Source organism: Siphateles boraxobius, unplaced genomic scaffold (genome assembly GCF_051911475.1).
Source record: "Siphateles boraxobius isolate OS27281-9 unplaced genomic scaffold, OSU_SipBor_1 41, whole genome shotgun sequence".
Classification (NCBI taxonomy): domain Eukaryota; kingdom Metazoa; phylum Chordata; class Actinopteri; order Cypriniformes; family Leuciscidae; genus Siphateles; species Siphateles boraxobius.
In genome coordinates, this window is record NW_027509042.1 from 12100618 (window position 1) to 12122376 (window position 21759).

General features: G+C 38.7%; 1 protein-coding gene across 1 annotated transcript in view; it reads right to left on the reverse strand.

The window, feature by feature from the left end:
* The window catches only part of oca2 (oculocutaneous albinism II), a 118397-nt gene extending 98872 nt beyond the window's left edge, over window positions 1–19525 (reverse strand). Inside the window, exons 1-2 of the mRNA XM_077198436.1 lie at window positions 19399–19525; window positions 936–1031 (exon numbers count right to left, since the gene is read on the reverse strand). Coding sequence (XP_077054551.1) covers window positions 936–1018 — 83 coding nt within the window. The 5' untranslated portion in view covers window positions 1019–1031; window positions 19399–19525. The remainder of the gene's footprint in view (window positions 1–935; window positions 1032–19398) is intronic.
* Window positions 19526–21759: the final 2234 nt, after the last annotated feature.

Consider the following 21759-nt stretch of genomic DNA (forward strand, 5'->3'; position numbering starts at 1 on the left):
ATGCTGAGGAAAACAGGAAATGAATGGAACAATAAGCAAAATGACAAAAATATTGAAGAACTAAGAACTGTAGTTGCTTCCCACATAAAAATATTGATTTGCATATAAAAATACAAAACATTTAAAATGGAAAATTGGGGATTCTTATGCAAATAATATGGCTAATAATAACACCTTACTGGTTAAGCAAACTGTGTGACATTTTTCCAGTCTGGTATCAAATTCAATCAGCTGGAATCATTCCCGATTATTATAGAGGCCGACAACTGAGAGTGCAGATAGAGTACTACAGGCAGTGTTTGGTATAATTAAAAAGTACATAGAGGTCAAGACCCCTTCAAGATATCAAAATGCCATAAATTATGTGAGGAACTGTTTGCCTTCAACCTGGTAATATATAAAGTAATTGTTGAAAATGAAGGTCAAAAAGCCACTTTTTCTCATTACTGAATGAGAACAAGGTCGGTAATTATATAGAGGTAACATTCATACAGCTGTTCTGCAAAAGCCTCCTTGACTAAAGCCAAGTCAACAGATCTTTAGAATCTGCAACTTTGGAAGAAAGAGGGGGAAATTCCCTGTGTATGATTGGTTAATGCTATATAATAAGTTGCAAAAGAATATGAAATTATGTAACACTTAACAGATGATTAATGAACATTGAAATAGCCAGAAATGCCATTCCAATTTGATTAGTATAGTTTGGTATGTAATTATAAATGAATTCAAATCAATCTCTGATCTTGTCAAAGCATTATATAATGTTTGCAAATGACTACTTGAAAAATGTTATTATGAAATATGAGCTACAGTGGATTTTTTTATTTTATTTACAAACCTTCATTGAATTGTTAACTGCTGAACAGAAAAGAAAACAAGAACTAAAGAACAATCAAAAATGAAATACTGTGAAACCAACTAGGAAATAGTCTCACCTGTCATTTTGGGGGAATGTGAGAAGGGGTGACCGTTCTGTGTGGTTGGCTTGGTTGGATTTGCCTTTCAGGAGGTTTACCATGCTGAAACTGTGCCTGGAAACAAGGAGAGAACTTATTAAATCCGAGCATGATGTCTGCCATAAATAACATCTCAGCCACATTTAGAAATCAATTCTTGATATCCATTTTTAATGACTCTTCCATAAAAACTCAGCTGAAATCAAATGGAAGTAAAGGTCTTTGAGCAGATCTGAAAGTCATTCTTCCTTTTTGGTCTGTTTAGTCATCTTTACAGTACTATCAAACATCTTGGTCTAATGTGTCAAACAAGGTCTAAGCTAAATGATCCTAAGATAAATGTAGATTTGCAAACAAAGCACATGCGCAGATAGAGTCCAAGTGGTGCTCAAGCATCTGCCCTTTTTCTCTCTGACTAGACAAGCCCTTTTCTAAGTCATAAGTGCATTATCTAAATTGCACCAATGGCATCAATTCTCAATTAAGTGTGTGCCCAAAAACTGCATTAAAGGGATAGTTTATTAGAATTTAAATGAAAATTCTGTCATCATTTACTCACCCTTAAGTTGTTCCAAACCTGAATGAATTTCTTTCTTCTGCTGAACACAAAAGAAGATATTTTGAAGAATGTTGGTAACCAACAGTTGATGGATCCAAAATATCTTCTTTTGTTTTATTTAAGTATTTATTGAATATAAAAAAGTAATTTAAAGTTGTCATACTATATGTAACTAATTAATTTTTTTTGATGAGATTAGTGCCCTTTTTCTCACTTCAAGTCATCCTTCTGATCCACTGTGTCCTCCTACAGCTTTCTGTAGGCAGGCTGTCTTGATGATTTAACTGACACCTCATAACTTGTCAGGGTGGATGGGCATCAGGTGGTGTGCAGAATCACAGAGGCAATAGTGTGATATGGTTATGAAAGGTTTAAGGACAACATCTTCCTGCTTGTCCAGGCCTTGAAAACCCAAATAATGTTCTGACCTTGGTATACATGCTATAAAACACAATGGCACAATGACAGTGGCACAATTAAATAAATCAAACAATTGCTTTGTTACCTTTATCTGTGCCAGTGACAGGCTCATGTAATGCATCCATTCCTCACAAAAGTCAGTGCCACAGTGTCATGATTTTAAAGTATTTATTTTTTTATGTGTCCATAGTGTCTTGCACTGGGATACAGTCATTTGGACAAGTTGCATTTCTCTTGGGCCTAGAGCAAAGGTTCCATAGCAGTATTAACTAAACAACTAAAACAGTAACACTTTACAATGAGGTCTCATTATTTAACATTAGTTAATGCATTAATGAATGTATTGTACACTGTTAGTTAATGATAGTTACAGTATTTCTTCATATTTGTTAACATTAGTTAATACAACTGTTCATTGTTAGGTCATGTTAACTCATGTCTGTTAAATAATATAAACATAACACTTTTGATTTTTTTTAATGTATTAGTAAATACTGAAATGGACATTAACTAAGATTAAGAAATGCTTAAGAAGCAATGTTAACAAATCAAACTGTATTGTAAAATGGTACTAAAACTAAATGTTTTATTGTTCCTTCCAAAATAAAATGCATTAAAATTAAATTGTTTTGTATATGGCATGCATCAATAATTATTATTCAAATGGTTTTGCAATATAAGCATCATAAAAAGTAGGCTATATAAATATATTGGTATATACACTCACCTAATACTGTGTTTGACCCCCTTTCGCCTTCAGAACTGCCTTAATTCTATGTGGCATTGATTCAACAAGGTGCTGAAAGCATTCTTTAGAAATGTTGGCCCATATTGATAGGATAGCATCTTGCAGTTGATGGAGATTTGTGGGATGCACATCCAGGGCACAAAGCTCCCGTTCCACCACATCCCAAAGATGCTCTATTGGGTTGAGATCTGGTGACTCTGGGGGCCATTTTAGTACAGTGAGCTCATTGTCATGTTCAAGAAACCAATTTGAAATGATTCGAGCTTTGTGACATGGTGCATTATCCTGCTGGAAGTAGCCATCAGAGGATGGGTACATGGTGGCCATAAAGGGATGGACATGGTCAGAAACAATGCTCAGGTAGGCCGTGGCATTTAAACGATACCCAATTGGCACTAAGGGCCTAAAGTGTGCCAAGAAACATCCCCCATACCATTACACCACCACACCAGCCTGCACAGTGGTAACAAGGCATGATGGATCCATGTTCTCATTCTGTTTATGCCAAATTCTTACTCTACCATCTGAATGTCTCAACAGAAATCGAGACTCATCAGACCAGGCAACATTTTTCCAGTCTTCAACTGTCCAATTTTGGTGAGCTCTTGCAAATTGTAGCCTCTTTTTCCTATTTGTAGTGGAGATGAGTGGTGTTGTAGCCCATCCGCCTCAAGGTTGTGCATGTTGTGGCTTCACAAATGCTTTGCTGCATACCTCGGTTGTAACGAGTGGTTATTTCAGTCAAAGTTGCTCTTCTATCAGCTTGAATCAGTCGGCCCATTCTCCTCTGACCTCTAGCATCAACAAGGCATTTTCGCCCACAGGACTGCCACATACTGGATGTTTTTCCCTTTTCACACCATTCTTTGTAAAACCTAGAAATGATTGTGCGTGAAAATCCCAGTAACTGAGCAGATTGTGAAATACTCAGACCGGCCCGTCTGGCACCAACAACCATGCCACGCTCAAAATTGCTTAAATCACCTTTCTTTCCCATTCTGACATTCAGTTTTGGAGTTCAGGAGATTGTCTTGACCAGGACCACACCCCTAAATGCATTGAAGCAACTGCTATGTGATTGGTTGATTAGATAATTGCATTAATGAGAAACTGAACAGGTGTTCCTAATAATCCTTTAGGTGAGTGTATATGGTACTACATGCATACTGTAGTTTCAAAATAATATATTTCAATATAATTTTAGCCACTGATAGTATTCCTTATTCGGTAATTACACTTTATCCTCTCAACCTCCTCAGACAACGGCATCTGTATTTACTGAAGTCATAAAGCAAACATTTCACATCTCATATACTAATATTAAACAAATAACAACTAAATATACTAAACATATACTAAATAACAACAACAAAATTCAATATAGGTCTCAAGAAGAAGAAGGGAAAGAGAAAGGATTGGTTCTGAGCTATTAACACCAGTAGTGTTGATATTTTTGGCCTGTATGAATAGAAAATATGGAAATCCAGAGAATTTTGCAAGCTAATTACTGGAGCCTCTTCAGTAATCTAATAATCTGGTAAAATTCTCTGTTTGTCGTAATAAATGACAGTTTAAATGGGTAAAGACCCTTTTATCTCTTCAATTGGCTCTGAGTTTGTGTGTGTGAGTTATGTAGAGGCCTTTGCAAAATGCCAGAATAGATCAATGTTGCTCAGCATAGGCCAGACTATAGAGTCAATCCCAGTCCAATTCTAGCGCATCATTGGGCAAATCCCAAACCTCAGCTGCTTAGCATTACAGAGGAATCAGACAACTCACCCGCCCCTACCGATGCCTCAGCTCACTGCAAACAGCTGGGATGGGGTATGTGTGTGTGCCTGTGTGCTCCAGACAAGACATAATAGCCATGGACTCCAGGATATATCCTGGTGTTGAGTTTGGGCAAAAGGGAGATTAGACAGGATATTTCAAGGCCTTTAATCCCTCTCTCTGCAGTTTCACAACGGAGAGGAGATTTGAAATGTTAGCTCACCGAATACAGGATTTATAAGTGAAGTAAAGCCTTCTCTTATTGTGCCTGGATCTGAGTGTGTGAGGCCCAGATGAGAATGAAACGAAAGAGGGGGAGTACATAACCCAGTGGGACACCTACCATACTCTGGCCTAGAATACAAGTCTAATTTAATGCTACCCAAGACACTCAATTTCATTCCATGCAAAGACATTTACAGCATTACAAAAGTTATCATTAGTTATTGCATAACTTATCATTTACTAACAGTATGCAATACATCGTTACAGTATTTATTCATATTTGTTAACATTAGTTAATACAATTGTTTATTGCTAGTTCATGTTAACTCAGGTCTTTTAAATTATATAGACAGATTAAACTTATTTTTAATAATGTATTAGTAAATGTTGGAATTAACATTAAGTAACATTAAAAATGCTTAAGAGTATTTTCCATTGTTAGTTCATGTTAACTAATGCAGTTAACCAATGTTAACAAATGGAACCTTACTATGCATGAATAACTATTATTTAAATGGCTTTGCAATGTAAGCATCATAAAAGAAGTATATAAATATGAAATGCTATTCTTTTGAACTTTCCATTCATCAAAGAATTCTGGAAAAAATTGCATCACGATACCCACAAAAATACTGAGCAGCAGTATTGTTTTCAATGTTGATTGTTTTTTGAGGACGAAATCAGCATATTAGAATAATTTATTAAGGATAATGTGACACTGAAGAATGGCTGCTAAGGTAAAGCTTCATTTAAATAACAAATTCTCACTATATTGCTGTTTTATTGTATGTTTGATAAAAAAAAATAAGTGTAGTCTTAGTGAGTATAAGAAATTTTCAAAAACAAAAACACATCTTACTGAACGATACATATGTGTATATATAGATAGTAAACACATGAGATTTTTTTCTGTACTATTTGAAATTTGCTATAGTTACATAACAATTACGGCATATTTCCAATAGAACAGATAAAGAGAGAGAACAAACAACTATTAAAACTTTCTATATAATTAAATTATGGAATATTTTGCATAAGGCCGAAAGAGAGAGAGAACAAGCAACTATTGAAATGCATATTTTGTGATACGTTGTGTGATGTGATCAGCTGATTTCATTGAGAGCGCTGGTTATTAAAAATATTCATGCAGGAGAGCAGTCACGAGAGTAGAACCAGATCTGATCACATGCCTGACTAACAATTATTCACGTGATGGCTGATCTAAAACCATAGTGTCTAATCCAAAAAGTGTCACAACCACAAGCTTAAGACTAAGACCCCCATCGCCATATTCTATAGTACAAACTCACACCCACATGTACCCAACATTTGCAATGGCGTTACTACAGTATTGTGACTCCACACGTGAGCACCAATCCTCTTTAGAGTCGATTAGCAGCTGTTTCACACAGAAAAGCTCTCACTAACGGTTCTGGGGACCTTATATGCCAAATGGGTTCAGCTGAATGTCACAGTCGTAATAGTGGAAGTGCAATGTTACAATGAATTCGCAAAGCACATTTGCATTAGGATATCCGCTAAATTAATGATTTTCCCAGCATGAGGTTTCTTTAGAAACATATCTTGAAGGTGACATGTTTTTTATGTTAAAAATGCTTTCTCCTACCACAGTTTAATATGCATAGACAACTATAAGCAATAGACTGATCTCCCTGAAGAGTGTAAACACTGTGGCACTATCAAAACATTGTTCTGTCTGTGCTTTACTTCTTGTCAAACAATGTGTTTGGGGCAGAACTGCCTGTTTGTCCAAATCATCTTTGACATATGGGTGCATTGAAATCCTCCTGGTTCGTAATTACGAGTTTGTAAAGTCACTTTTCTTCAACAAAAAAAAAAGGCTAAAATTTTTTAAGTCTACTTCTACAAAAAGGTGAATAAATGATGCGCATCAGTTATGTTTTTGATTCTTTTCCCATTTATGAAGGTGCTGAAAATGTAATTGTAATATTTTATAGTAATTGTACAATACTATTGTATTTTGTACATGCAACATAGCTCGATTTACAGTAAATTAAATAATTATATAAATTTAATTTCAACGAAATTACCATCAATACCGTCTATTACATCCACCATATTTTCTCACTGACACGCCCCCAAATTGGAAACTCTGGACTTTAAAAAAGTTCAAAGTTTCCCCACTTGTTACTATGAAAGTGTTGTGTGGGTAACGCATTTCAAGTAATGTGAGTTATGTAATCAAATTACTTTTTTCAAGTAACTGGTAAGATAACACAATACTTTTAACTATACAACAAAATACCTTTTTGTTGTATACAGGTCCTTCTCAAAAAATTAGCATATTGTGATGAAGTTCATTATTTTCCATAATGTAATGATAAAAATTAAACTTTCATATATTTTAGATTCATTGCACAACAACTGAAATATTCCAGGTCTTTTATTGTTTTAATAGTGATGATTTTTGCATACAGCTCATGAAAACCCAAAATTCCTATCTTAAAAAATTAGCATATCATGAAAAGGGTCTCTAAACGAGCTATTAACATAATCAGCTGAATCAACTAATTAACTCTAAACACCTGCAAAAGATTCCTGAGGCTTTTAAAAACTCCCAGCCTGTTTCATTAATCAAAACCGCAATCATGGGTAAGACACAGAAAGAAATTTCTGAACAAATAAGCTGTTCCCAGAGTGCTGTATCAATGCACCTCAGTGGGAAGTCTGTGGGAAGGAAAAAGTGTGGCAAAAAACGCTGCACAACGAGAAGAGGTGACCGGACCCTGAGGAAGATTGTGGAGAAGGACCGATTCCAGACCTTGGGGGACCTCCAGAAGCAGTGGACTGAGTCTGGAATAGAAACATCCAGAGCCACCATGCACAGGCGTGTGCAGGAAATGGGCTACAGTTGCTGCATTCCCCAGGTCAAGCCACTTTTGAACCAGAAACAGCGGCAGAGGCGCCTGACCTGGGCTACAGAGAAGCAGCACTGGACTGTTGCTCAGTGGTCCAAAGTACTTGTTTCGGATGAAAGCAAATTTTGCATGTCATTCGGAAATCAAGGTGCCAGAGTCTGGAGCAAGACTGGGGAGAAGGAAATGCCAAAATGCCTGAAGTCCAGTGTCAAGTACCCACAGTCAGTGATGGTCTGGGGTGCCATGTCAGCTTCTGGTGTTGGTCCACTGTGTTTTATCAAGGGCAGGGTCAATGCAGCTAGCTATCAGGAGATTTTGGAGCACTTCATGCTTCCATCTGCTGAAAAGCTTTATGGAGATGAGGATTTCATTTTTCAGCACGACCTGGCACCTGCTCACAGTGCCAAAACCACTGGTAAATGGTTTACTGACCATGGTATTACTGTGCTCAATTGGCCTGCCAACTCTCCTGACCTGAACCCCATAGAGAATTTGTGGGATATTGTGAAGAGAAAGTTGAGAGAAGCAAGACACAACACTCTGGATGAGCTTAAGGCCGCTATCGAAGCATCCTGGGCCTCCATAACACCTCAGCAGTGCCACAGGCTGATTGCCTCCATGCCACGCCGCATTGAAGCAGTCATTTCTGCAAAAGGATTCCTGACCAAGTATTGAGTGCATAACTGAACATAATTATTTGAAGGTTGACTTTTTTGTATTAAAAACACTTTTAATACAAAAAAAATGTATTGGTCGGATGAAATATGCTAATTTTTTGAGAATTTTGGGTTTTCATGAGCTGTATGCCAAAATCATCAGTATTAAAACAATAAAAGACCTGAAATATTTCAGTTGGTGTGCAATATATCTAAAATATATGAAAGTTTAATTTTTATCATCACATTAGGGAAAATAATGAACTTTATCACAATATGCTAATTTTTTGAGAAGGACCTGTATATTATAATGCATTAGGCCTACCTTTAAAAGTAACTTTCGCCAACACTGGCCTAAATTTATCTTTCTTACATGACTTGAATCCATAAATAAATTTGAGCCCTTACAATTAAATTAAAGGGACAGTTCACCCAAAATAAGTGCATTTCTGTTAACATTTGAATGTTATCATATGAAACATTTCTCCATTCTTTTTTCCCCCCATATAATGAAGTCAATGGGATCCAGTGTTGTTTGTTACCTCAATGACTTTCTTTAAATGTAAAATTAGAATCAGTAAATGATGTTTGAATTTTAATTTAGGGGTGAACTATCCCTTTAACAGAATTCAGATTAAAGGGTTAGTTCACCCAAAAATGAAAATTAAGTCATTAATTACTCACCCCCATGCTGTACCAACCCCGTAAGACCTTCGTTCATCTTCGAAACACAAATGAAGATATTTTTGATTAAATCTGAGAGGTGGATCACTGCTACATAGGCTGCCAGAGGGAATGAAACTTGACGGCCCAGAAAGTCATTAAAGAACATGTTTAAATATTCCATGTGCCTACAGTGGCTCAACTATAAGTTTATCAAGCGACGAGAATACTTTTTTTCCGAAAAAAAACCCATAAATAACGACTTTATTCGACTACTCCTTTTCTTCCTTGTGGGCCTGAGACAAGAGTTCAAGAGATTTCCACGACGCATGCGCGAGAACTGAACAAGAAGTATTAGAAGAAGAACGTCCTCTTCTCAGTTCTCGCGCATGCGTCGTGGAAATCTCATGAATATAGCATTAACACGCAAATAAAATTTAAATTTGTTTCCCCATCAGGACTCATTGTGATTACCAAGACACGTTAGATATATGGAATAATATGTATTAATGCACAGGGTGAATGACACAAACACTATTGTAAGCGTTAAAGTGTATGGTCACATTTTATAGCCCTACAGGTCCTTGTGCGATTTTAAAGTCTCACTGTGCGTTCACACCACCGCCGGCAAGAACGCCAAAATTCGCTCTCGCCACCCTACCAACAACGCCATTGAAAGATTCGTGGGCGCTCTGACGTAGATGGAAGGCTTGGTCTTTTTTTAAACTTTATTTAAAGAGGCAGCAAAGCAAACAAGCATGTTGATCGTTATTTGTGCAGACTCACCACAAGTAGGGTATAAGTTAACCTCATGAAAACTTTTAAATGTAAAAGTAAGAAATTTATTGATGGAAAGAGCTTAATTACAGTGACATGTTTGCTAACTGAATGATCAAATTAAAAGCCATTTGTGTGGTGTGGCTTTTGTGTTCATGGTTAAGTGCTAGTCTAATTTGCATTCCCGCTGAAAAACAAGCATTCTAGCGCGAAAATGTTGCCTGTAGTGTTGGAAGCCTTCTTATCAAATTCACATGATCAACCTCTCCTCTATTTTGCTTGGGAACTAATGTGGTCGGAACCAAAGTTTACAGGACTGCGTTCTCTGGAATCCTCTCAAGCGGAGGACTTCTACATTCCAATTGGTTGCAGCCTAACTGCATCATAGCTTATTACCATAAAGTTTACCTGAAGCTGCGTTCACACTACAAGTGACATTGTCGCTGCATGTCGCCAGTGGCTGGCGGTTTGGTCACTAGTAGGCGTTCCCACTACTGGTTGCCTAGTAATATTTGTGAGAGACATTCACGGATGTTACTCCATGTTGTAGAACAATCTGTTTTCTTGCCGCTACAAACAAACATTGTGGAAGGAAAAGTCTAAATTTAAATGGAATCAGTACATAAAATGCATAATATTAAAGATGAACATGAAACAGCGAGTGCTCTTTGCCGCTGTGGCTATTTAACTGCAGCAAACGGGTAAATGCCGGTCTATCTGGGTTCATGAAAGCATTCAGGCTCGGAGTCAAAACGGTGTGTACCACCATATGTACACGGAGACATATCATACATTATAGGACAGTTTCTGACTGCTAAAATGAGCTTCTCATTCTTCTTGCCTCGGTCGGACTTGGCACTGAAGACTATTGGTTGTAGCTCCCGAAAGTCGCTCTTCATTTACATAAAGTTAAACAGATCTAAACCAAGCGGCAACCTCCGTGTCTCTCTCTCTTGAAACCAACACAGAAGTGAATTAAACTGCAATTCATCGACTGGCCGCTTGAGGCTGGCAGCAAAAGTGAGTCAAATCTGTATCTCCCCCATGTTAAAACGCCCAAATTTACAGCAGAAAAAAATATGTTTACAGCTTGGTGTCTAAAGTTGTTTTGGTCTATACAGCTAATTTTGCCCTTCATGACAACTGTGAGGGGGTTGAATTTTTTTTATAACTCATCCGTTTAAATTATATTAAGCCTTAAAATGCTGCATAATCAAGGGCGTGGCCACTTTAGTGACAGGTGGATTGCCGCTGATGTCTAGCCGTTTGTCTGCTCTCTCCTCAGCTGATTCCAGCTGCTGAACTTGCCTTCTCTGCCGTGTTTATACTTTTTCGAGATTATTTCATAAAATTTAATACACGCCTTATACCTTCACCCACGCCGTTGGATTCCGTCGTTGTCGATAATCGAGAGAACAACCAGGGCTGTTTTTCAGTTGTTTTCCTCTGTGAACATGCACTCATGGATGTCTAACAATTTCGTTGCTTTTTGGAGTTCAGATTTAAAAACGTCTAAGATATAGAGGCCACACTCGTTCTGCGGTACCGTTGTTCTTACGGAACAGATAGACTATAATATGTTTATTTAACTTTTAAGTGTTAAATAAAAAGTACCGTCAGATGAAATCCTGCAGGTGCAGTGCTTTCTCTCCGTCCCTTAAATGAGCGCGGATTTCTAGTGCATTACTGGAACTTCTTAGGTAATATCTATCAGAATTTATTGGCTTTACTATTGGCTACTATTAGAAACTATTCTACTATTAGAAACTATTGGCTTTCGGCCTACTTCTTCAAATCAACTGTCACTTTAGCGCAAGGCCAGTAGCACATTAGCTCCTTAGCCTGAGCAAACTCGATCACATCGAGCTAGGTGGGCGTAGTTTCAGCATCCAGGCACCTCAACTCCACCCTCCACCCGCCTTTTTGCCCTTTTTCGTTTATCCGGGAGTGACGTGCTGCCAAGATGGCGACGCCAACTCTGCCCACTTTAGGCTTCAACGCTCTTCAGAAACCTACGGGTGACCTCATGGACACTACATCCATATTTTTTTACAGTCTATGAACTCAACTTTGTCGCGTCACCGGGCACGCCCCCATCCAGTCGCCAACGGTCACTGTCGCCGGAAATTACTCGGTCTCCATTGAAATGAATGGTATCATGTCGCTTTGTCACTTGTAGTGTGAACGCAGCTTGACTTCAACTCTCCTAGCCACGCCACCCTTGCTGGAGCTCGCCACCGGCTCACATTGAAAATTAATGACTTCCGGCCACTTTGATGCTCTCGCCGGCAGCGGTGTGAACGCACAGTAAGTCACTTAAATGTAAATGTTAAATAACACTATATTAATTATTTTTAAAGCTAGTTATTCATTCAAGAGCTGTGAGTGATTTTCTCTTTGCCTTTTGTTGTTTGATTCGCATTAATGGCATAATCGTCAGCAGGTTTATTAGACTGCTTCCATTTTACAACAAGCACGTATTGTGCTGATTTTGAGTTTTTGAGAAATTACAGTGCACAGTTCTGTCTTCATTTGAAGACAAAAAGTTGAGCAAGCCAAGATTTAACCTCATCTAAGCATAATAAAATATAATGCAGACGGATCATTTCTCTTGATAGGTATATATATGTGGGTGTCGTCAGCATAAAAATGGAAGGAAACACCATGTCTTCTTAAAATAGAACCCAATGGTAGCATGTAAGTTACAGCGAGGAAAGGGAGGGCGCCGAGACCGATCCTTGTGGGAGGCCACAGGAGAGGTGAGCAGTGAAAGATGTGTGGTTTTACCCATAAACTGTAAAAAATAGGTTTTACCTCAAACTTCTTTTTTTATAATCATTAGATGCCTAAATCTAAAATGAAATTAGATTAATATCACAGATCTAAAGTGTAACCATACTTTTGAATCTGATGTTTAGTTCTGTCCTCCATCGTCACAGAAGAAGGCTGTCATGTTGTGCGCGCTGTGGCTCCGCGTGAGAGAGATCTTTCTCTTTCTCTCTTATTGAGAATGGACTATGAATGGCAAAAATGCATCACAGACAAATGGTTTAATATTATTATCATATAGAAATGGCTGGAGAGATAAAACACGTCTTTATATCAATTGTGATGTATTGTGTGCTTGCAAGTTTTGCATTCTTGACACAGTAGAGATTCCGTAGTCTGGTGCTGGGAATGTCGGGTAATGTTCGGGGGCGCGCGTCCGCGCACATGTGAAAAAAGAGAGTTGTGATTAAAAGAAAGACAGACATTCCATCTCGCGTGTATTCTTGAACAGATACATCACAGAAAAATTGGCGACGAGGATAAAGTTTTGTTCACATTATGGCGCTTATTGGAAATATAAGCGAGTTTGTTCCGAAAGCAGAGTTTTGGTCGGCTTATATTGAACGGCTTGAGCAGTTCTTCGAGGCGAACGACATACACCAGGAGAAACAGGTTGCGACCCTGTTGAGTGTGATGGGAGCAACTACATACGGGTTACTAAGGACCTTGGTACAACCAGAGAAGCCAAAGGATAAGTCTTACAAAGACATTGTGGACACTTTAAAGAATCATTTTGAGCCAAAGCCGTTGCTGATATCGGAAAGATTCCGATTTAATCATTACAATCAAAGAGCTGACGAGACGGTGACGGAATATGCAGCGGAGCTGAAACAGTGCTCGTGGGTTGTGAGTTCGGAGCAACGCTGGACGAGGCATTGCGTGACCGTTTCGTAAGTGGAATCCGCAACGAAGCCTGCCAACGGCTACTGTTGTCAGAATCTAATCTGACGTTTGCACGTGCTTTTGAGATCGCACTGAGTATGGAGACGGCGGAGAAGGACACGCAGCAGCTGAGAGGGCTTGAATCGCGCTCGGCAGTAGTACATAAAGTGGATGCGCGGGCGCGAACAGAGCAACACTCCGATCAGAGAGGGAAAAAGTGCTATAGATGTCATGGCAAAGATCACAGCCCTCAGGTATGTTATTTCAAGGATGCAAAATGCCATAATTGCGGGAAAACGGGCCACATCAAACGAGCTTGCAGAGGAAAAATGGAAGCTGGGACAAGTAAACGTTATGTGGAGAAAAACACTAAGTATGTGGGGGTAGAGGAAGCTGAGTTGCCCATGTTTTCCCTACTAAGTGATGAGAACGCAAAAAAGTCATTCATAGAGACATTTAAAGTAAATGGCAAAGAAATTATGATGGAAATTGATACCGGCGCGGCCGTGAGTATCATATCTGAGGAATTATTCCAAGCTGCGTTCTCAAAAGAGCCACTAGAGGTCGCCGGAGTCAAGCTTAAAACGTACACAGGGGAGATTATGCCTGTATTGGGACAGTTTCAAGCTAATGTGAGCTATGAAAAACAATGTAAATTGTTACCCGTCATAGTAGTAAGAGGGGAGGGGCCAGCTCTGTGTGGCAGAAATTGGCTTCAAAAGCTCACCTTGAACTGGAAAAAAATTAAACATGTCAGTCAAGTGGATCAAGTAAAGTCCCTGGAAGAGGTGCTAGATTCGTGCTCAGAAGTGTTCAAAGATGAAGTAGGCACACTCCGTGGGCTTAAGGCAAAGATATTGGTGAATCCTGAAATTTCCCCACGTTTTTGTAAATCACGCCCACTGCCTTTTTCCATGAAAGCTCAAGTTGACGCAGAACTGGACAGACTGGAGAAGGCTGGAATAATCACGCCAGTAAAACACAGTGAATGGGCAGCACCCATTGTGCCAGTGGTAAAAAAAGGACAAAACGATAAGACTGTGTGGAGATTATAAGTTAACTGTGAATCAAGCAGCTACTACAGAGACTTACCCACTACCTCGGATTGAGGAGTTGATGGCTACACTGACTGGAGGAACTGTGTTTTCTAAGGTTGACCTGGCTTCAGCATACCAGCAGGTTCTTCTTGATGATGAGTCCAAACAGCTGCTAACCATCAACACACACAGAGGATTATTTGTCTACAATAGACTACCATTTGGTGTCAGTTCAGCACCCTCAATCTTTCAAAGAATTATGGAGAACATCATGAAAGATCTGGATGTCGTCGTTTACCTTGATGACCTACTGGTCACTGGAAGGACAGAACATGAACATCTGCAGAGGCTACAGGCAGTGCTGCAAAGACTCCAGGAGAATGGCTTGAGAGTGAAAAAGTCCAAATGTGAGTTTGGGAAAAAGCAAATTGAATATCTAGGATTTGTGCTAGACAGTCAGGGCCTTCATCCATCTCCAGACAAAGTTGCTGCAATCCGGGATGCACCAGCACCCACCTGTGTGAAGGAGCTGAGAGCATTTCTGGGTTTGGTCAACTATTATGGACGTTTTCTGCCCAACCAAAGTACAGTGGCAGCTCCCCTCTACAGATTGTTGAGAGATAATGTACTATGGGAATGGAAGCAGTCAGAGCAAAGAGCTTTCGAGAAATGTAAAGACTTGCTGACGAACGAAAGGGTTCTGGTACATTATGATCCAAGTCTACCACTCACCTTAGCTTGCGATTCTTCAGCATATGGGATTGGAGCTCTTTTGCAACACACCATGCCCACTGGAGAGGAACGTCCTGTGGCTTATGCCTCACGAACTCTGGCACCTGCAGAGAAAAAGTATTCACAAATTGAAAAAGAGGGGTTGGCGCTCGTCTTCGGGGTAAAAAAATTTCACCAATATTTGTGGGGAAGGAAATTCAAGATGGTAACTGATCATAAACCTTTGTTGACTTTGTTCGGAGAGCATAAAAGTCTACCCACCATGGCAGCGGCCAGGATTCAAAGATGGGCAATCATTCTTTCAGCGTATGACTACCATATTGAATACTGTCCCTCAGAGAAACAAAGTAATGCAGGCGGCCTTTCTCGTATTCCCCTGCCGGAAACGACTGATGTGGGCACAGCTGCCTTGTCAGAAAATATTCATGCACTAATAGCTGAACACTTCGAACAAGCTCCCTTGAATGCAGATCAGGTGGCTCGTGTAACACGCAGAGACAAGGTGTTATCCAAAGTCCTGAAGTATATAATGGAGGGTTGGCCGATGGATGTGGATGAAAATTTGAAAGTTTACCACTCCCGCCGATATGAATTGTCTGCAGAGAGAGGATGCGTGCTCTGGGGCACCAGGGTGATAATACCTGATAAACTGAGAAAAAGTGTGCTGAAAGAACTGCATGTCGGTCATCAAGGAATAGTAAAGATGAAGACTCTTGCCCGCAAGTATGTGTGGTGGCCTAAAGTGGATGCCGATCTGGAGCAGGTTAGCAGAGCCTGTGAGCCGTGCCAGATGGAACAAAAGGCTCCACGTCAGTTTCCGTTACACCCTTGGGAATTTCCAGGTCAAAGCTGGAGAAGACTACACATAGACTTTGCTGGTCCTTTTCTTGGACAGACATTTATGATACTTGTGGATGCATACTCGAAGTGGCTGGAGGTGTTTAGAATGCCTAACCTTACCTCACAAGCTACCATCGCAAGACTGAGGAGGTAGTTTGCGGCATACGGACTTCCGGAGCAAATTGTCACAGACAATGGAACACAATTTACGTCTGAGGGGTTCAAAAACTTCATGCAGCTAAATGGCATTCTTCATTCAACGAGTGCGCCGGGTCATCCAGCTACCAACGGCCTTGCTGAAAGGTATGTGCAGACATTTAAAAACGAAATAAAGAAACTTGCACACTTAACAATGGGCTTGGAAGATAAGATCTCTCTTTTCCTAATGCAGTATCGCACTACTCCAATCTGCACTACAGGCCAATCGCCAGCAGATCTTTTCCTTAATAGACATGTGCGCACTCGCTTGGACTTTGTTCATCCAGATGTCACTGCCGCGGTGCGCAGGAAGCAATACCTGCAAAAGTTCTATCATGACCAACGTGCTGTGGAGAGGTCTTTTTCTGCAAAAGATGCAGTGTACCTCCGTAACACCACAGGAGGAGGGAACAAATGGATTCCAGGTGTGATAGTAAAGCAAACCGGGCCAGTGTCTTACAAGGTTCAGGGACGATACACAGATGTCGCTTTCAGGAGACATGGCGACCAGCTGAGACCCCGGGTGGTAGAGGATGAGCTTGTTAAAGAGACTGACACTCTGATTCAACCTTGTGCACCAGAGGAGGGAAAACAAGCAGTTCCTGAGCCTTCTCAAGAGGACTGTGGAGGGATTACAGGGGTGGCTCAAGGTCCACGCCGCTCATCCAGAAGTAGAAAACCACCAAAACGTTTTGACCTGTAATAGATGAAACATACGACCTTGCAATAGCACTATGGTATAGAACTGTTATGGTATTATATACAATGCTTATTTTGTTCTCTGATGTTTCGTTTTGAAAAAAAGTAATGGTTATGTTGTTTGGAGAGCCAATAATGTGTTTGGCCATGTGCCGGCTTCAGTTTGAATATGAATGTACTTTTGTTTAAAAAGGGGGGTAATGTGATGTATTGTGTGCTTGCAAGTTTTGCATTCTTGACACAGTAGAGATTCCGTAGTCTGGTGCTGGGAATGTCGGGTAATGTTCGGGGGCGCGCGTCCGCGCACATGTGAAAAAAGAGAGTTGTGATTAAAAGAAAGACAGACATTCCGTCTCGCGTGTATTCTTGAACAGATACATCACACAATAATAAATAGTACGTGTATTTACTTCTCTTTATTTGTATAGTTACAATGTACTGTTGTAGATATCTTAAACTAAGCCCCTAAACTAAACACACCCCTAAGCTCCATTGTTGGTATTAAGAAAAAACGAAACACTATTAAAAAATAATTTTCGTAAAGTACATTTTTTAAATTAAAATAAAATATAAAAATTCAATGAAAAACTTTTAAAAACTTAAACGAAAATTAGCAATGTTGAAATAACTGAAAGTTAACTAAAGATTAATTAAAGCTAAATAGGTATTTTTAAAACCAATTTAAAAAATACAAAAATCACATAAAAGTATAGCTACTAAAACCTAAACTAAAATTAAAATGGAAACTATAATAAGTACAACCTAATTCAAAATATTCAGTAAAATAACACGGCCCTACTTTAAATCTAACCAGTTCTCTACAATATAAAATTCAACATAATAATTCCATGAATTCAATTTTCTATGAGCCTAGTCAATGCTGAAATCCCAGAATGAGCAATGGTGATAGTTTTAGCAAGCACCACTCATTAGATTGACTTTATCAAACAGCTCCACCAAGTGGAAATTGTGAGAAAAGGCAGGACATCACATCAAAAAAGCCCATTTTTATTAGCAGACTGCCTCTTGAAAAAACTCTCTATAGCAGCAGATCAGGCTTATTAAAATTATTTTTTTATATTGTAGTCAGAGTATGACATCACTTCACACACCTATGAGATTTTAGGGCTATTTCTGTCTAAGACCAATCCTTTTGTTGCATTTGTACAGAAAAAAGAGAGCCATTATGTCTTTGAGACAACCATCTTAGTGTTTGTAATCAGTGAGAAAAAACAAACCACCAAAAAAGTGGCACGACTAATCAATGAGAAGCCAAAACAATAATGAATAAGGAATAATTAGTTATGGGGCCGATAAACCTTCCATCTGGAGTGTCCAGGGTAATTGGATTGACTAGAGGTCGCCCTTTTCTTAAAGAGTCGTGTGCTGCAGTTCAGACACAGAGGAGAGTCATTGTGTGTTGAAAGCTCAAGGTCTGCCTTAATGGACACTTGGACATATCAGTGACCTGTGACCAATGACTAGTGACCGGTACTTGTTTGATTTCCGTTCCTCACTGTTGCTGAACCAAACAAGCTCTATTGTGCCAGTAGTCAATACAAAGTGCTTACTGTGAAGTGTGTTAAGACAGCCTGCAGAAACATGTACTGTAATCTGCCGTAGAGTGTTATTTCGGTTTCTACTCCTATTCACATCCGGCCTAGCCACAGTTTAGAGATGTAAGGTGGGCCGTCCTCTGCGAGTCTCAGGGGATTGGATGTACTGACAGATTCAAAAGCAGATGACATTGACAAGAAAGTCTTTCTTCAAAAACCAAACATTAATATTGAATTATTTTTTAACTTTGTCAAATTTTGTTGTTAAATCAGTGGTTAAGAATTTTATTTTACTCAATTTTTAAGGAATAATAATGAGATGTTTACTAATTAGAACATATCAAATGGATTCGCAGCTTGAATAGATGGATATAGAGACAGACAGACCAACCTATATTGTAATTGAGAGCAAAGACTGAATCAGAGCAATATTAATCTGCTTAAAAACACTAAGCTCTCACACACTCTCTCCAGACATTACTGTACATTCCTTTTTACTCCCTCCCTCCATTCTCTCAGTGTGGGAAGAAATATTATAATCCATTGAAAAATGCATTCAGTACAAATACTGTGTGTGAAAAGGAGACCATTTCGAATTGAATAAAAAAACGGTAATACATTTATTTTTGTGTGCATATAAAACGCTAATTGCAACCCACACTTGCATAAAAAATAATTTCGAAATGACATGTTCTGAAATTATATTAATATTCAACAATTAAATTACATCCTAAATCAAACAGTTTAAATACACCGTATATGAAAATTATAATTAAATTCACTTCACTGTTATAATTTTGTTACCGAGAAGGTAGGCCTACTTTTTTTTTCTAAATTTGTTCAGACTAATGAATATTTTTAAATTGAATTAAAAATATAAAAAAATATTTTACCTATCCTATATAATCTTAACTGTAGAATTTCTCTTTTTTTGCAAACTTGACTCCTTACCTGCCAATGCAGAGAATTAAATTGTGAAGTGGGCAACAAGATGATGATGATGATGATAATGATAATATTATAACATTAAAACAAAAATAAAAAAGTCCAGTGGGTCCAAAACAGGTCTGACTAGCTCCCGAGTGCCGTTCACAGGCTACAGGAGGTCCACGAGCTCGGGAGGAGGAGGAGGAAGAGAAGGAGCGGGGGGGGAAAGGCTCACTCTTAAATGGAAGTTGTAGACTTCTTCTATGAGATTGAGGGAGTGGCCACAACTCTGCACACAGATAGGAGAGAGTGAAAGTATATTAATATTATATTAATATAATATTAGTCCCTCTTTCCTGTTCTCTCACAGACCCCCAGAATGGAAGTGGACACTCATTAACACTGGTGTCTTAGGCATGCCCAACTTTCCCTCAAATGCTTGGACACCAACCCCTTCAAACCAAAACAATATGCACAATGATCGTTTTAAATAAACTTTTTCTTGCGGAAACGCACTCAAATATTAATCACTAGCAACTTACTATGTATGACGTTATTGCTTAAAGCTTCTCCTACTTACGAGAGCTGAAGGAATCTCACTGCCCTACTTTACATCCGTCTTACTGCCCAAGACCTGATTTAACAAGGAGCGGCCCAATCCGTATTGGTATATTCATATTCCTACATAAAAACTAAAAACAAAACAAAAACAATTTAACATCTCAGTCTCCAAAATTTATACTCAAAACGACTGATCAGTCCCTTGAGATGCAGAAAAGAGCAATCTTTGAGCAATAACCTTACAATCTGTACAAAATAAACAGGACATGACTACAATCTGCATCCACTGAATGTAAAATTATCACAAGCATCAGTTTAAAAACAAACAAATATAAAACATCTGAATTTACAACTCAACAGGTTTCAGCACTAATGAGGAGACATACCGTGCAGATAAATGGCAGGGGTCACAGAGATGGCAAAATCAATCTCAGAGGTGTCAAATTAACCATGAAATTCAACTTCAGAGGTCATATGACATCATCATCATCTTTATACATCAAAGGAAGTAATAGAGCAGAAAAGACCTAAAATATCCAGTAGTGGGGCGGCAAACTTTTGACTCACAGTTCTAGGCAGGGACTCAAATTATACACTTTCTTACATTCCATTGTTAATCGCAGTTCAAAATAAAATGAAAGTAAAATGTTTTAAAGGAGCCAGAAGAAAAGCAGAAGAGAGCTGAGTGATCATGGAGGTGATGTGATGTATCACACGGGTCGGAAAGAACGCCGTTGATCGCTGTAGGGAAGAGGAAAGAGTGAGAGAGACTTTCATGTGACTTCTAGTAGATTCTGGATTTTGGCACAGTGCGCACAGTCTGAGGTCTGGCCAATATAACAATAAAGAATTTTCATATAAAACATAATTATAATTAATGTACATTAATTAACCACATTGGAAAAAAAACTAAACAAAAAGCAATGCAAAAAAAATAATAATAACAAAAAAACCTAAGAAAACAAATAAAAAACTAAGCAAAACCAAACAAAACTAAGGAAAACACAAACTAAGCCAAAACCAAACCAAACAAAAACTAAACTAAACAAAATCTAAGCAAAAACAAAACTATGCAAAACAAAAAAAACTAAGCTAACCAAAAAAATTAAACACAAAATAAAGCTAAACAAAAACTAAACACAAAATAAAGCAAAATCAAAAATAAGCAAAACAACAAAAGAAAAAAAAAGAAACATGTTCTGGTATAATATAGTTATTTCTAGGTCACTAATGAAACAAGAAAATCTGTGATATTGAGATGTCATGTTTTACACAAACTTGTAGAGATCATGCTCAAGTGCTGCTGTCATCAAGGTAAAGGGGGACTTTTCCATCATTTTAACATGCACTGATGATGGCATATGATACTGAAGAGAGGGAACTGATTTGAGAGTAATCAAGAAACTACTGCTTCAATCAGATAGCTGTTTTGATTAGTGTATGTTTCCTAAGCACTTCCTGCACAGTTCTCAAAGAATATACACTGGATGTAGCATCAAGTCAGAGTGGTCCTGCACATTGGACCCCGTTTATTCATCAGAAATGGAAGTGCATAATTGGACTTTGCAAAGTCGAATAGAGTCTTCGGATAGTGAGGAAAAGAGACACACAGAGGTAAAGACAAGTATGATTTATCCAGTATGGGTATTGAGATCCCATAAAACATCCAACAAACCCAGCCATCAAAGAATTCCAGCCGTCTCAGCTCCACTAATCGCAAAATTCCTCAAGTCAGTTATGAAAAAATAGCCCGCCCGCACACATGCCGTCCTACAGTGGTGGGTGCTTATGCAACCCTTACCCTACCGAATGAATTCAACTCCT